At 39.6% G+C, this 13,545-nt stretch overlaps 1 protein-coding gene across 2 annotated transcripts in view; it reads right to left on the reverse strand.

Moving 5' to 3' along the window:
• gsap (gamma-secretase activating protein) overlaps positions 1-12,485 on the reverse strand; it is a 32,095-nt gene extending 19,610 nt beyond the window's left edge. The window contains exons 1-19 of one of the 2 annotated variants that reach the window (XM_015352595.2): positions 12,007-12,485; positions 11,553-11,607; positions 11,032-11,111; positions 10,091-10,147; positions 9,922-9,991; positions 9,511-9,567; positions 8,551-8,639; positions 8,040-8,109; positions 7,486-7,535; positions 7,211-7,315; positions 6,556-6,612; positions 6,303-6,349; positions 5,946-6,031; positions 3,944-4,021; positions 3,352-3,429; positions 1,723-1,815; positions 856-1,076; positions 268-337; positions 81-163 (exon numbers count right to left, since the gene is read on the reverse strand). In XM_015352595.2, the coding sequence (XP_015208081.2) occupies positions 81-163; positions 268-337; positions 856-1,076; positions 1,723-1,815; positions 3,352-3,429; positions 3,944-4,021; positions 5,946-6,031; positions 6,303-6,349; positions 6,556-6,612; positions 7,211-7,315; positions 7,486-7,535; positions 8,040-8,109; positions 8,551-8,639; positions 9,511-9,567; positions 9,922-9,991; positions 10,091-10,147; positions 11,032-11,111; positions 11,553-11,607; positions 12,007-12,075 (1,515 nt within the window). In that variant the 5' untranslated portion in view covers positions 12,076-12,485. Of the gene's footprint in view, positions 1-80; positions 164-267; positions 338-855; positions 1,077-1,722; positions 1,816-3,351; positions 3,430-3,943; positions 4,022-5,945; positions 6,032-6,302; positions 6,350-6,555; positions 6,613-7,210; positions 7,316-7,485; positions 7,536-8,039; positions 8,110-8,550; positions 8,640-9,510; positions 9,568-9,921; positions 9,992-10,090; positions 10,148-11,031; positions 11,112-11,552; positions 11,978-12,006 lie in introns of those variants that run through there. The other variant, XM_069192423.1, reaches the window with a different exon arrangement.
• Positions 12,486-13,545: the final 1,060 nt, after the last annotated feature.

Consider the following 13,545-nt stretch of genomic DNA (forward strand, 5'->3'; position numbering starts at 1 on the left):
CGAAGACGCCAGATGTAGCATTACGCTAAAGAACGGCCTGATGGCTCTCTGCAACACTTAATGAATGAAGCAGGCCTCACCTCTTCCCAGTGTGAGAGTGATGAATATGGAAGAACTCTATCCAGAATGAAAGACTGCTGGCGGCTTCTTCTATACAATGATGCTGCATTTGCAGTGAAAGGAAAAAAGAATATCAATATCTCCCTCTTCCCACACCAAAATAATGCTAATTAATATTTGCCCCCCCCCCAAGGAGATGATACTTACCTAGAATAAATTCTTGAATTTGATCAAAGGAGTCAAAGCTCATCACATTTTCACATAACCAGTGTATAATCTGGAACAGAAAAGCCATGTTACACCATAGCCTTTACTCATAAAATAACCAATCTGGGTTCTGTTATTTAGCTATAAATGCAAAGTAAAAACAGTGTGGTGAGAGCTAGACTTGTTTCATGACACTGGCATAGATTTTTTCAAAGCTCACAATGGTCATCACTTCATAGAAAAACGCTAAACTCCAATGAGGGGCTTCACAATAAGGAAAACAAATTCTCTTCCACCTCAACTGACAGACAACAGTTTTCTATCAAACCATCTTTCATGACAACCGGAAAATCTATTTTGTTCCTTTTCTTCATTTACCATATTTTAGCTTACACTGCACTGAGATGTGGAAACTATTTTGACTTCACCTACTGTAATTCTAGATCTAAAAAGGCTCAAAATAAATCCACAGACGACAGGAACATGGTGAAGGGGGAAAAAAAGCACATTTAATTTGACTACGCAAGAGGAAGGCTCCACAAACACATACAGTACAATGAAGTTCAGGTCATTGCTACCGTGTCTCACCTGCAGTTCTACATCTGTCTCTGGTGTGAGGTAAGTGACAGCACAGTGCAGAGCTGCCAACCTGTGGCAATCCAGTCTGCTTCTACACAGAAACTCCAGCAGGAGCGAACTGGATATAGTTGCTTTAAACAAGGTCCCTGACTGCACCTCTAGCAACATAGCTTCAGGCAGAGAAAGGATTGTGCTGTCGGGGCCTAATGAGCATAGCCTGGCATCTTCACCTGGAACAGAGAGAGGTCAGAGAAGCTGGGAGCTATGCTCTAATGCTCAAAAGATGTTGTGTACATTCAGGAAGACCCTGTAGACGACACACCTTCCTGCCCACTGGGGCCCACGCTTTGGACTCGCAATGAACCTCATCTTAGAGACAGAATCTTCTGGCACTTTCTCGTACTTGTTGCTTTTCCTTCCCTAATAAGGTGACACGTCCACCCACATTCTCATAGCAGAGTGAGCTGCCGTGGCCAAAACCGCCACTGCTAAAGACTTGACAGATAGCCAGGATTAAACAGAACTCCTGAAAAGCCCCAGTCAAAGAGGTGTCTTTAAATATTTTGCAAATTGGGTGATATACTGTGAAACAAAAATACTGAATTCCAACAAAAAGAAGCAGAGTTATTAGAACTACAAAATTGTTTGGCGGTTAGGCTGCTGTCTTACAGCCCTAGGTTCCTGGGTTTCATACTGCCCTGGTTTGTACTCATCTCATATGCTGTCCCTGTGTTTACATGTTTTTTTGGGAGCTCCAGCCTCCTCTCACCTTCCAGAAGCATGCTGGCTACATTTATTGGTGGCTCCAGATTGAAGGAAAAAAAACCCACCTCTTCTAAGAAGGTGACAGCTCTCTAAAAAGTCCTTCAGTCTTACCTGTCAGGAAGAGGCTGTGGCAAAGCAAGTCAGGCTGCCTTATGTTGATGAAGTGCAGGAAGTGACCAGGCAGACATACAGCTATATAGTAATCTGTGAAGAAAATACTGTATGATGTAAGCTAGCACATCCTGCTTTTCCTTATTCAGAGATCAGTACAATCAGTACATTAAGCATTTGCAGGAAAGATAATCTGCAAAATAATATCTGACTTGTTTAATTTTCAATGTGATACTTAAAGATGTGCTACATCCCATTGGAATAAAGTATATTTTAATCCATTATTACGACACATACACTTGACACTGTTTAACCTTTAGTACATTTTGAAATAAAGGTTTTGTTTCTATTGAGGACTACTTGGTATACATGTCTATCATGAATCCATATGGGCTGTTCGCTCAGCTGTTCAGAAGTAGCATTAAATAATGCAAAAATTGGCTTGAAAGCGATTCTTACTTAAATTTGACCACTAAATACAAAGGATATTCTACTGATAGAGTTACTACAGACTGGGCATCAGTGTGCTTTTTTCAATAATCACTTAATCATTTAGAAACTTAATGGTCCTATTCGATATTACTCATCGCACTGCAATGTTGTTTGGCTCTAATAGCAAGTGCATTGACCCTCAGTTTCAGAAACAATATTGGCTATTTACTGCACAGTCTATTTCACCTCAGTGCACATGAGGGAACTGTTCTGGCAATGTCTCTCATGCAGGCACTGACTGCTGTGCTACTGGTTTATGATATGTGAAATTGCTGGTTTAAATTATGTGAAAAGCAGAAAACTGAATTAAAATGAACTAAGCAGCACAAAGGAGCAAAAACATAGCCCTCTTGGTGCAAAGTTGAAAGAAAACTGATGACATCGCAGGCAAGTTTCAAAAACTCCTAAAGCTTCTTTTTATCCGTAGCCTAGGAACATCACTGAATGAAGTGTGAATGTGTACAGCACTCTCTTAGCACTGCTTGTCAGTAATGACTCGCCACAGCACTCCTTCTCCTGGCTATTATTTGTAATTACTCCAAATACACCTGCGGGAGATCAGAATATAAGTCTGTGACAGAAGCAAGCTAGAGTGCACTCAGTGCAGGTTGTCATGCATCCTGTTAATATTTCTGCTTAAGGCAAGAAGCAATGAAAAACCATTCACAAGCTCTTAGCCATTTGGAGATGGCCAGTGCCATTTGTAATCGCTCGCCTGCTTGTCTGTGTGCAGTGCTCCACTGTGATCACATGCAATTCACTTAATATTTACTAATTCAATTAATATTCCTGTGCACTATAGCCCGATACAGCTCTGCCCATCAGCCTTCCACTGCTGCCAATTGGAATCAAGGCACACAAGCTGAAAATGAATGTATCTGTGCAGAGCCAAACTGTCCTCTGCAACTATATAGTAATTTAGAACTAAAACTTCCCTCTGTATAAAGATGGATGTTAAAATATCAGGAATGGCATTTACCATCACCTCAATGAAGCCTTAATGCATGGCTTCTATGTAAGAAAGGCCACTGATTTCTGACGCAACGTCATTGAAAAACGTGTCTGTTAAGAGGCTGACACTCAGATGAGCGCCATCTAAGTGGACTGCAGTTTGTTCCAGAGCACTGGACCACTCACCCAGGCTAATGAGAACCAGGTCTGTCCTTTGTGGAGGTGCAGCTCTTTCCATTGCAACTCTGTAGGTCTTACTGCACCCTACAAGGAAAAAGGTGCCTTGAAATTTGAAATGCACAAGTGAAGTGGCTTCTTGCACTTTGAAATCTTTAACTCAATTTTCATATGGATATGCGTTATTCAAATACACTACACATAAACGGTTCTGTTCTGCTTTTCTTTCTCAGAAGAATGAGGCCAACACATATTTTTAGATGGAGTTCTGGGTAGATGTTTTTCCCCCAACAGGACATAAAGCTACTCCTCCTTTCCCACACACCTTTTCCTGTGCCCGGTACTGATGCATTCAGAACAGCAAGCAAATGGAAATCAGTCCAAACCGAATTAGGATGCGAGTCAAATGAATTCTTCTCTGCCTGTTGCCCCTGTCTAGCATGAGCAAACATCTTTTGAAAACCTCAGATACTTTGCAGAAAATCAATCTGCTCTTTTTAGTTACATTTTTTCCCCTCTTCCTGGTTGTATGAACGACATGTGGCATTCAAAGGCCAGTGCCAGCCTACTGCATGGCAATACAGTGAATCTAGAAGCTCACCTCTATGTACAAAAGCAATAGTGTATGCGACGTCCTCCCCAGTGCACACTGGCTGGCAGTAGCACACACACATGCTTCCTAAATGAGACAAGAAAATGAGAAGCAGCAGTTCCTCCATGGTTCGGAACGAGATCTTAAGTTACTTTCAAATTATTCAAGCCTTTAACAATCAAGCTGAGAAGATGCAGAAAGTCGTTTCAACAGTCAATTCTTCAGACAAAGAGAATTAATCAAAATGTCATCCTATTAAACTGACCATTCTAATTCCCTCTGATGTGCTCCAATGAAGATCCACTTCTTTGTAGGACAGTGTAAAAACGTACTGGTAGCTAGAAAGAAAATGGGCTACATCGGCACATGCTGAACTACATCCAGTTTTCTCACTTCCAATTTAATTCGAAAATGTTCATTTACTCTACTTGTTTTGGCTCTGGAAGCTACATGTGCATGAAAAATAAAATTTGAAACCGTCATATATAATTAATGACAAAATAACTTGTCAGTGCTTTGTCGTTGTACAGTGCAGCAGCGAGACGACAGGTCGAGACCTAAGCGCTAGGCTTCGAGGATCTTCAGCAGATTCCGGAGAGACGAGAAGGAATAGAGAGAGAAAAGTAAGCGCAGACGGGCTTAGGTTTGGGGGTTGCGAAAGCTGCAGTTGCCGTGTGTGGAGAAGAAGGAGGAAAGCCAGAGGAGGGGAGCTATGTGGGGAGAAGGCCGTCGGGGATATACAGGCAGCGGGACTAGCGGAGGGCTGAGTTTCAGAAGTGCTGGCGAAAGGGATACTTAGAAAATTACGAGTGGATCAGTGCTTGCTTGATAGTTAAGGGAAAAAGTCGTAATTTTAAGACGCGTGTAAGCCGTAGCCTTTAGCGCTTAAATGTCAGCGCACTTATCTAGTGGAGAGTCTTGCCTTAAGTAGCCTGCTTAACGATATGATTGACTACCTGACTGATAGATATGTGGTCTCACGGAGAGGCGACCTGATCTCGTCTGCACGGAGCTGGTGGAGAACCGAATCCCTGTGCGAATGTGCTAGCTACCATTAGCCCAGGCTTGACCATCAGGACAGTGCTTACTACAAGTGCCTCAGTGTAATAACTTCATATACTGTATTTACTGTGTGTTTGATCGCCTTGATGATATCTGTGTGTAAACTTTGGAGGCTGATTTGATTTGTACACATGCATTTGCGTTTCTTAGATTTTTTGCTTTGGAAACCCACGGAATTTGGAGGATTGTGAGCATTCAAGTCCATGAACACCCAAAAGACAAGATTCCAGTGCTTATATTGTATACATTGCGATTGCCCCAGCATATGTATTTATTTTTGTGGCTGCGCATCCAGGACAGAACCCATGGGATATGGACACTCTGGGTCTGGGTAAGCAGTGTAGTTTGTGATCTGAACAAGATTGTGTGAGAGGTGCTTCTCCGGTGGTGGGAGTCTAGCATTGGCTCCAAGCAGACAGATCCCCTCACATCATCTTTGGCACCACCTCCAGGGAGATCTATAAAACAGGTCCCACCTGAGTGGGCTGCTTGTCGGAGTCGGAGTCTCATCAACACTCCTTTTACATTGGATGTCTGTTTGTGTTCAATGAGCTCTCTAATTCTGACTTGTATCATGACCCTAGAGAGCACTGCTGGTACTTTCCTGCCTCAACATCTTTAGAACTTTCTGAAACATGCTGTATTGACACAAGATAAGACAAGATAAGATAAGTTAACAGCGAGTCTCTTTGGAAAAACTGTGCTCACTAGACAAATACATGAACAAGAAGAATCCATAAGGCATTCACCCTCGGCATTCCCCAAAGTTTTAAATAAATTGTTTCACATTGTGTTAAACCTGTAGTACTTTTTTCTCAAAAAAAGGAAGTCATATGCATAATGTGAGCACTGACTGCTTGTACTCCCACCATCAGGTGGCCTCAAACTGTTTAAAACTGGTCCATTTAAAGCCTCAGTCATTAAATCATTTAATGAAATAGGAGTTTACCTGCTTTGCTCATGAAAACAACCAGGTTCAGACTCCCATCTGCTTCCTCCTCGTCTTTGTAATGGTCATAACCAAAGTTGATAAACCTACAAATTGAAAAAGCAGTGTTATTATTTTGACAAAATAACTGTATTAAAATCACTTTGCAGCTAATTTGATTCAGTTTTCATACAGTAGCAAATGCACAATAAATTCTTTGTAACACTGCCAGACGCAGTGTGCTGCTGGTACTGCTGGTACCCAGCATAACAGTTTAATTCACACAAAAAATGAAGCGGTTATAAATGAAGTGGTAATAAATGATGGAAAAGTTACTATGGCTTTTAGAGGAATGGCAAGGCGGATCATACTAATTACCTCACAGAGGCAAACGGACTGGCAGGAAGATCCAGGGAAAGTTCCAGCTGAAGCAAACGGACAAGAACACTTGGTTTTACAGGGAGCTGAGTTCTGCAACATCTGATCTTCAGCTGCACATTGTGGCACTTTTTCCATGCTTTTTTTAGGTTAACAGTCAGATAACAGCTTTTAAGATAAGTTTTAACATGCATTTTTATTAGCGTGGAAAAATAAAGTTCTTTCACTTATAACAGAAGCAGAACAGTCTTACCAGTGTTTCATAGATCCGGTCAGAATAAAACTGGACACATCTAAGGAGTGATTTTTCCTGTGGAGAAGACAGACTGAACAATTACCATCACCAACTTTATATGACGAGTAATCAAAACTATATACAGATTTACTTATTAAATAATTCACTACGAAATAAACAAAATAATGAATAGCAGTTTGATTGAGATTATATTCATTGTGTGTCAATGCTGTAACTAAACAGAGCTAAGCAAAATAATACATAATTGTACAGAAATAAGTAATTTCACAGCACTCTTCTAAAAGGCTTTAAACAATGAACTCTTAAATAACAGACAACAGGTACAGGTAGTGTGTGCAATCAGTTGAGGCAGAAAGAAAAACAGTACACCACTTTCAAGTTTTAAAGAAAAAACTTGCAGTGTTTCAAAATCTACTAGTACCACAAAACACTGTTACCACAATAGCAGTACAACACTCTACAAGTCTTATTTTTAAGACTTAAAAAGTTTATAAAATACCTCTATATTAATATAAAAATGCTTCATGTTAAAAGAAGCAAAAAAATATCACATCTTATAATCTAAAGTAACTAACTTATGACAACAGGTTGGTTTCACAACCCACTGGTGTTCAGAAGCCAGTTGTAATGAATGGGAGACGAACTGGTTTACCTTCACAGTGAGGTAGAAGAGTCTTTGTGTGTCCACATTCCACTGCGCCCAAGTGAAATCCTCAGCCACCTTCTCCTTGGGCAGGCGGTTGGGATTTTGAATAACCTGGAAAACAATCTCACCTTACTGGAAAAGTGAAAGTTTAAGGAGTGGACATTTCTACAATTGCTTTCCAAAATCCGTACAATATCCAGGCTATTGTGATGAAGATTTGGTTTTAGACTTGAAGTATCCAGCAATTACTGTACCCCTCAAGAACACAGTAATATTCTTACCACTCTGTACCCTTCTTCTGTGGCCAAGCTTATATGAAACAGCTCAACATCTGTAAATGACGAGAGTAAAAAGAAATACACTCAACAAGCACAAACAAAACGTCTGGATTTCTCTTTATGTACAGTAGATTTGGAAACCCACAGGTTGTTTTGGAAATAACTGTGCTGTTCAAATAAATGTGTTAAATTAATTCCATGCATACCTTAACACTAGGGGTAAAACAAAACAATGAAATATAAGAAGACCAGCGATTCTTTTTTTTTTCCCAAAAAAATGTTATTTAAAGCAGAACGAGTCACAAACTTAGATGAGTTTAAGATTGTCCAAAAGCTTTTGCTTGGAAATGGGAAGCTATTGCATCCTCACCGTCTTAGTGAGGCGAGTTGTGTACCTAGCGGAGCAGAGTCAGGAAAAAGCAAGCTAGGTTAGGATTCTGGCTCCGGGGGTTTCAGGTTTCAGGATTCAGGAAACGCTCCACAGAGACGTGCTTGGTGTCCTGGAGTTCTCAGGTTTAACCAGTTCAGGAGTTTCACTTCACAGTTCAGGTACTTACAGCTGTCTTCCGACATCAGCAGCAGGTGGCTTTCATGTACTCGGTTCTTTTCTACATCGGGATACAGAAACTGCCAAACGAAACCGAAGAGAAATGACTCTACTGTATGTTCTCAAGCGAACATTGTCAAGTTCGTTAACAATGACCACAACAGCCAGGCCCACGATTAAAAACGATATTCATATCAGACTGCATAACAATGAGAAACTGGCCGGGACAATAATGAACTTGATCCTGTGACTTTGTGTCATGCCATCCATACCTTTAGATTTCAGATGTGCGGTCCTCATCATTCAGTTTCAGGTCTCCGGGGTTCAATGTACTTCACATTCTCGTTTAAAACCACTGTTCTAGTTTTAAGATGTGCCTTCCTACAGTAATTCTGTCGCAATCTCAGAAAGACAGAGAAGGCTCATTCCGTGTCTCTTTCCAGACATTCCATTCAGCACAGAAGAATGCAAGCAAACAGAGGGCGGTGAAACACCCGTCACACAAATTATCTGAAAAATACCTGAACTCTTATCCGACAGTCAACAGCTTTCAGGACTTTCGTGTTGTTTAACGGATGAATCTCGATGAGTAGCGTTATACATTTGGAATCTGTTAGAAAAAAGGAAGCATTCCAGCTTTTAGGGAGTCTCTTAAGCTATTTTACTACCCGAACTGGGAATTAAACTGAGCCTGATTGCAGCTGAATGGACTAGACTCGCCTCTAATGTTCATGCTCAATTCAATCACACTGAACCATGTAAGCAGTGGAGTTTGTGGTGAAGAGGCTGGGAAAGACAGAGAGCTTGACTTGCTTCAAGCTAAACAGATTCCCTGATTATTCGCTGTGATTTGATAGTTTTGATGGGGCAATAACTGTTCTGAAATGGGACTACTGCTAGTTCTAAAACCCCAAATATTGTCTTCTTTCTACTATTTATAGTGGAATTAACCCCTTCTTGTTCATTATAGTCAACATAAAACAGTAGTGTTGTGAAGAGCATTAAAATTGGAAGTAGAAAGAAGGAATTTGGAAGTAGTGTTTGTTGTGCTGCAGTAGAAAAAACTTGTAGAGTTGAGTGTTAATGAATGGGGGAAACGGTGGGTTCCCACTGGTTAACAACCCATCTCTTTTAAATGCAATAACAATAAGAAAATTACAAGAATGGTGTCAGATTGATGTGATAGTTTAGGTGTGACCTTTCCACACATCAAAAAGTGGGAATTTCCAAACTACAGTCTTTATGCCAGTGGACCGTGTCTTTCTGATAGTTGAATTTAATCAAAAATTTTAAAAATTCTGAATCGTCTATTCTCTATGACTAACATAATGTTTAGCCCTTCTCGCAAAGACTGCTTCCGGATACAGAAAGCACAACTGACATTTTGCATTTATTCAACCAACAACGTACGCTAGAGAGTAGTGAATGAAGCAACACTGACCAACAACAATAGAAACGAGTTTGCAGATACAGTACAGTACCTGGTCTGAGGGGCTCTCTGTGTCCATCTCTCTTTGCCTTCTGCACAACACTCACCGCTGAAATAAAGGAGGGATGAGATCAAAACCCCTTGCAAAACAAGGGCAATAGCAGCATTGGATTTCAAACTGCACATACAGTACGCAGAAGGACATGGAGTGGAAAAAACAAATCAGGTAAACAAGTTTCTCGTAGAGTAGGGGCCAGAGCGCTTTATCTTCACAAACCATAGCATCTTATACAAACTCTCAGCTCATACAAACGGTCTCATGATCCGTAAGAGGAACATGAGACTGGCAATAACAGATGACAGCTGAAGACACAGTAGTTACGAAGAAAATAACTGACGAATTTGACTCATTAAGGGATTCATTAGGTCTGGTGCTCTGAAGTATTTGAGAAGGAGGCCTTACCCAGCAACGTTTCTTCTTTGTTTACTGAAGTGCTGCTGACACACACCTCCTTGTCAAAAGTGTACAGAAGCTGTGAGGAGATAAAGCACTCTTTATTACTCTGCCACTACATACTGTACAGTACTTCAGGCAATGTGAGAGGGAATAAAGCACACCTCTCGGAGCATACCTTGTTCTGCTTGATCTGGGGGTCATATTTTCCTATGTTAGTGGTCCCTGATGTTCCCTGGTAAGTCATAAGGACACAGTTAATTCAACACCATAAAAGGAAATTTACATTTTTAAATGACAAAGAACTAAACTGTTTTTTACCGATAGGCAACAATACCTATGCCTTAAATACAAGATTAGGGTTCGTAGCATGCCTAAACTCAGTGACCACATTCTTCAGGTCCTACGCAAGATAATTAAAAGGCTTTTAAAAAACAATCTGCCGTCACTTTGTGGTTTAACAGTAAATGTGTTACCTACAGAATGAATTTGAAGTCCGTGCAATCAAACATTCAACAAATTCAGAATTGCCTTTTCTCTAGGATTGACATAATGTTTAGCCCTGCCCCCAAAGACTAGCATTATGCATTTAGCAAATGAAGCTAAAGAAAAAAATCAGGGAAAAGCTAAAGATCCTGTGTACTGTATATTTTATTGTAAATAATAGTTAAACAAATAACAGACAATGGGTCTGCATAGGTTAGCAGGAAGACATTTCACATTACAGAGAGCATTGCATATGAAGAAGTCCTCAGTTCAAACCCAGGGACCTGATCTATAGCATGTGAAGTTTTGTGGGAACCTCAAACACGCAACCCAGTCATGTTGTTGAAACTGATGCACTGGCTTCTTTCAATTAGCCAATTAATAACTACTAACAAAATGGACTAGGTATCCAAATACTCTGATTTGTAAGCTTTTATAAAAGTTTTTACATTCAGTAATCACATTTTCCCATAATTTGCATAATGTTTGCCATTTGTTCTGCCTCAGTTTCACATAAATCATCCTTATGTATACCAGTATCAAGTACTGAAGGATGAAGGGGTTTAGAACCCATCCCTAAATGGCTCTTACTCTAAATCTATCATCAACTCATTATTTACATTAAATGTATACCTTCCACGCATACAGAATGCTCCCATCCCTTTCAATATTGACCACCTTTACTCCTGCTTCAGTTATCCTGGAGGATAATCCTGAAAAACGATTAAACCACGATGAATACATCAGTAAAAAATAAAACTGCAAATACAAATTAAAGGAACTGTTTTATAACCCCTTTCTTTGTTGGAGTGAAAGTATTTAATTATTTCTTGAAAGCAAAGTTGAGTATATAGAAATTAAAAAAAGATACAAGACGGGGCTTATTTTACAAACTATGCTATGCTTTAGAAAAAAATAAAGTTTTGTTAACAACAACACATTCAGTAGTGGTGTATTGGAACAAATGCGATAAGTATAAGTATTCTAAATCACAAAAATATTTTAAAACGTTATTTAATACTTGTCTAAAACTTCTTTGTTTTAACTTGCCTAAATGCATCGATACAATCGGTGCTAATACAAATGAGCAGAGTGCACTTTCTTTTTATTAGACCAAAAGAAACTCTGGGATATATTATACAGAAGGTACTTGCCTCTATCACTTCCAGATGCACCATATTTTCTCAAGATAATGGAAATAACATCTTTCTGAAGATCAAAAGTCGACTGTAAGTTCAACATGTGAGCAATCCTTTTCAGCACAACTTCCCTGTACGTCACAGGTACTCAAGGTAAGTCGCACCAGCAGAGTGTTATACAGGCGTACTGATATGACATCTCAACTTAACAACCTAGAAGAGTCTTTAGCCAGTTTTGTCTGTTACAATCTCCAGGACGATGACTGGCCGTGTCCCTAAATGCGCGTCTAATTTTTAAAAAAATCGCTCTTCTCTCCTCACACTTACACAAAGGATACTTTTGTCGTTCTTTACAAAACACCCCGATCCTCTTCTCACTCAGTCACGTCCACACAACACAGCTCTATTTCCCCCCTGTTTAACTCCCTTAAACCCTACCCTTATGTTTACACAGCTCATGTTTACCCACTGATTGGTCAATGGAGCAGTCAGTCAGGGAAAGTAAAGCAATCAGGACATCCTCTACCAGCTGGGTCATCTGATTCGGAGGAAAAAAAGTACATCTGCGCCGTGAAAAAGCAGAAATCAGAGATTTTCTAACGATTGATTGTTGAGAATGTTTAATGTCTCATCTTCTGTCTGTCTCAATCCCCTCTTCCGGCTGTATAATCTACCTGAAGCAAAGGGTGTTGAATACAGTATGTTCACGCCGACATTTCATAACAGAAAACACGTACAAAAGATTGGAAATAATACTTCGTTTCCGGGACAGCCAGTTTTACTGTACGCACGCAAGTGTCGCCGTGCCCACTTCAATCAGACCAGCACACGGGATCTTAGAGAGAACAAAACCAAAACACGGCCATCATTAGATTTCAACAAGCGTACTTGTGTTACCACATGCTGTACATGTACAGTACAAGTAATTATGAGTGAGATACTATACGGCGCCTTGAAATCTGAAACATCTAAATGGTGTAAAGTATATTTCCATTATATTTGCTTCGTCACAGTGGGTCTCGGAATGATGTATTTATACATGGAGTTTTTTCGTAAATTGTTTATGTGCTGCAGTTCGCTTTGCACATAAAAGCCATGTGTGCTACCAAGTTAAAGCATCCCAACAGACATTACAATGCAAATTATATGATTTAATAAAGCGTGCGTATTATTCAACAAATATTTATTATTGATGTATTATTTATAACTATATTAATTCCAATGAACCATGCATGCTTATAGTATTAAATATGTTCAACTATTGTGAATTCTAAGTTCTTCAATTTTTTCGTTATTAAAAAGATCATTGGTTTCCAGTAATCCTATTTGACGTTTTTCTTGCCTTGTAGTTACATGCTGTTTTTTTCCATTATCGCCACTAGATGGCACTTTTGACACGAGCACTAGAGACGTGCCTACCGATAGAACCAAATGACATTTTAAATTTTCCAATGTGTTGTATTATTGGACTATGATTACTTTGTTATCGATTTATCTCCTGACTTAAGTGTAATATTGTACATCATATAGTTGAATACACAACCTAAAAATAATTGTCAACAAATGGGATACAGATTTGTACTGTGTTGTGCTCTGTACACGTATTATGATGTTTTTTTTTATTTGCCACTAAATCAGAGCTTTAATACATTTTGCATTTGTAGGGTTGAAAAATAGTCACATTTGGACAGCATCTCCTTCTTTCTTATGTCGTAGGTCCTCGCCACTGAGAATGTTTTTTCACTGTACAACCTGTCTCCTGTAACATTGACACTTTTGGTGTTTTATTGCCATCACGGGGGGGATAAGACGATTAAAAACACTATGCCTGTGATTATTTCAATGAACAGGAACATACATTTACCAGAAACTTTATTCAGGACACGCCATAGATGGCATTAAAAGGAATTAGTGTTGCTGTTTGTATCTGGTGCACAGTCTCTTTAATCCTTTAAATCTTCCCAGGGGGATTTATCTGTATTTAGATCTTGCATTATATTATTATTGA

This window comes from Lepisosteus oculatus, chromosome 7 (assembly GCF_040954835.1).
Source record: "Lepisosteus oculatus isolate fLepOcu1 chromosome 7, fLepOcu1.hap2, whole genome shotgun sequence".
Taxonomy (NCBI): Eukaryota; Metazoa; Chordata; class Actinopteri; order Semionotiformes; family Lepisosteidae; genus Lepisosteus; species Lepisosteus oculatus.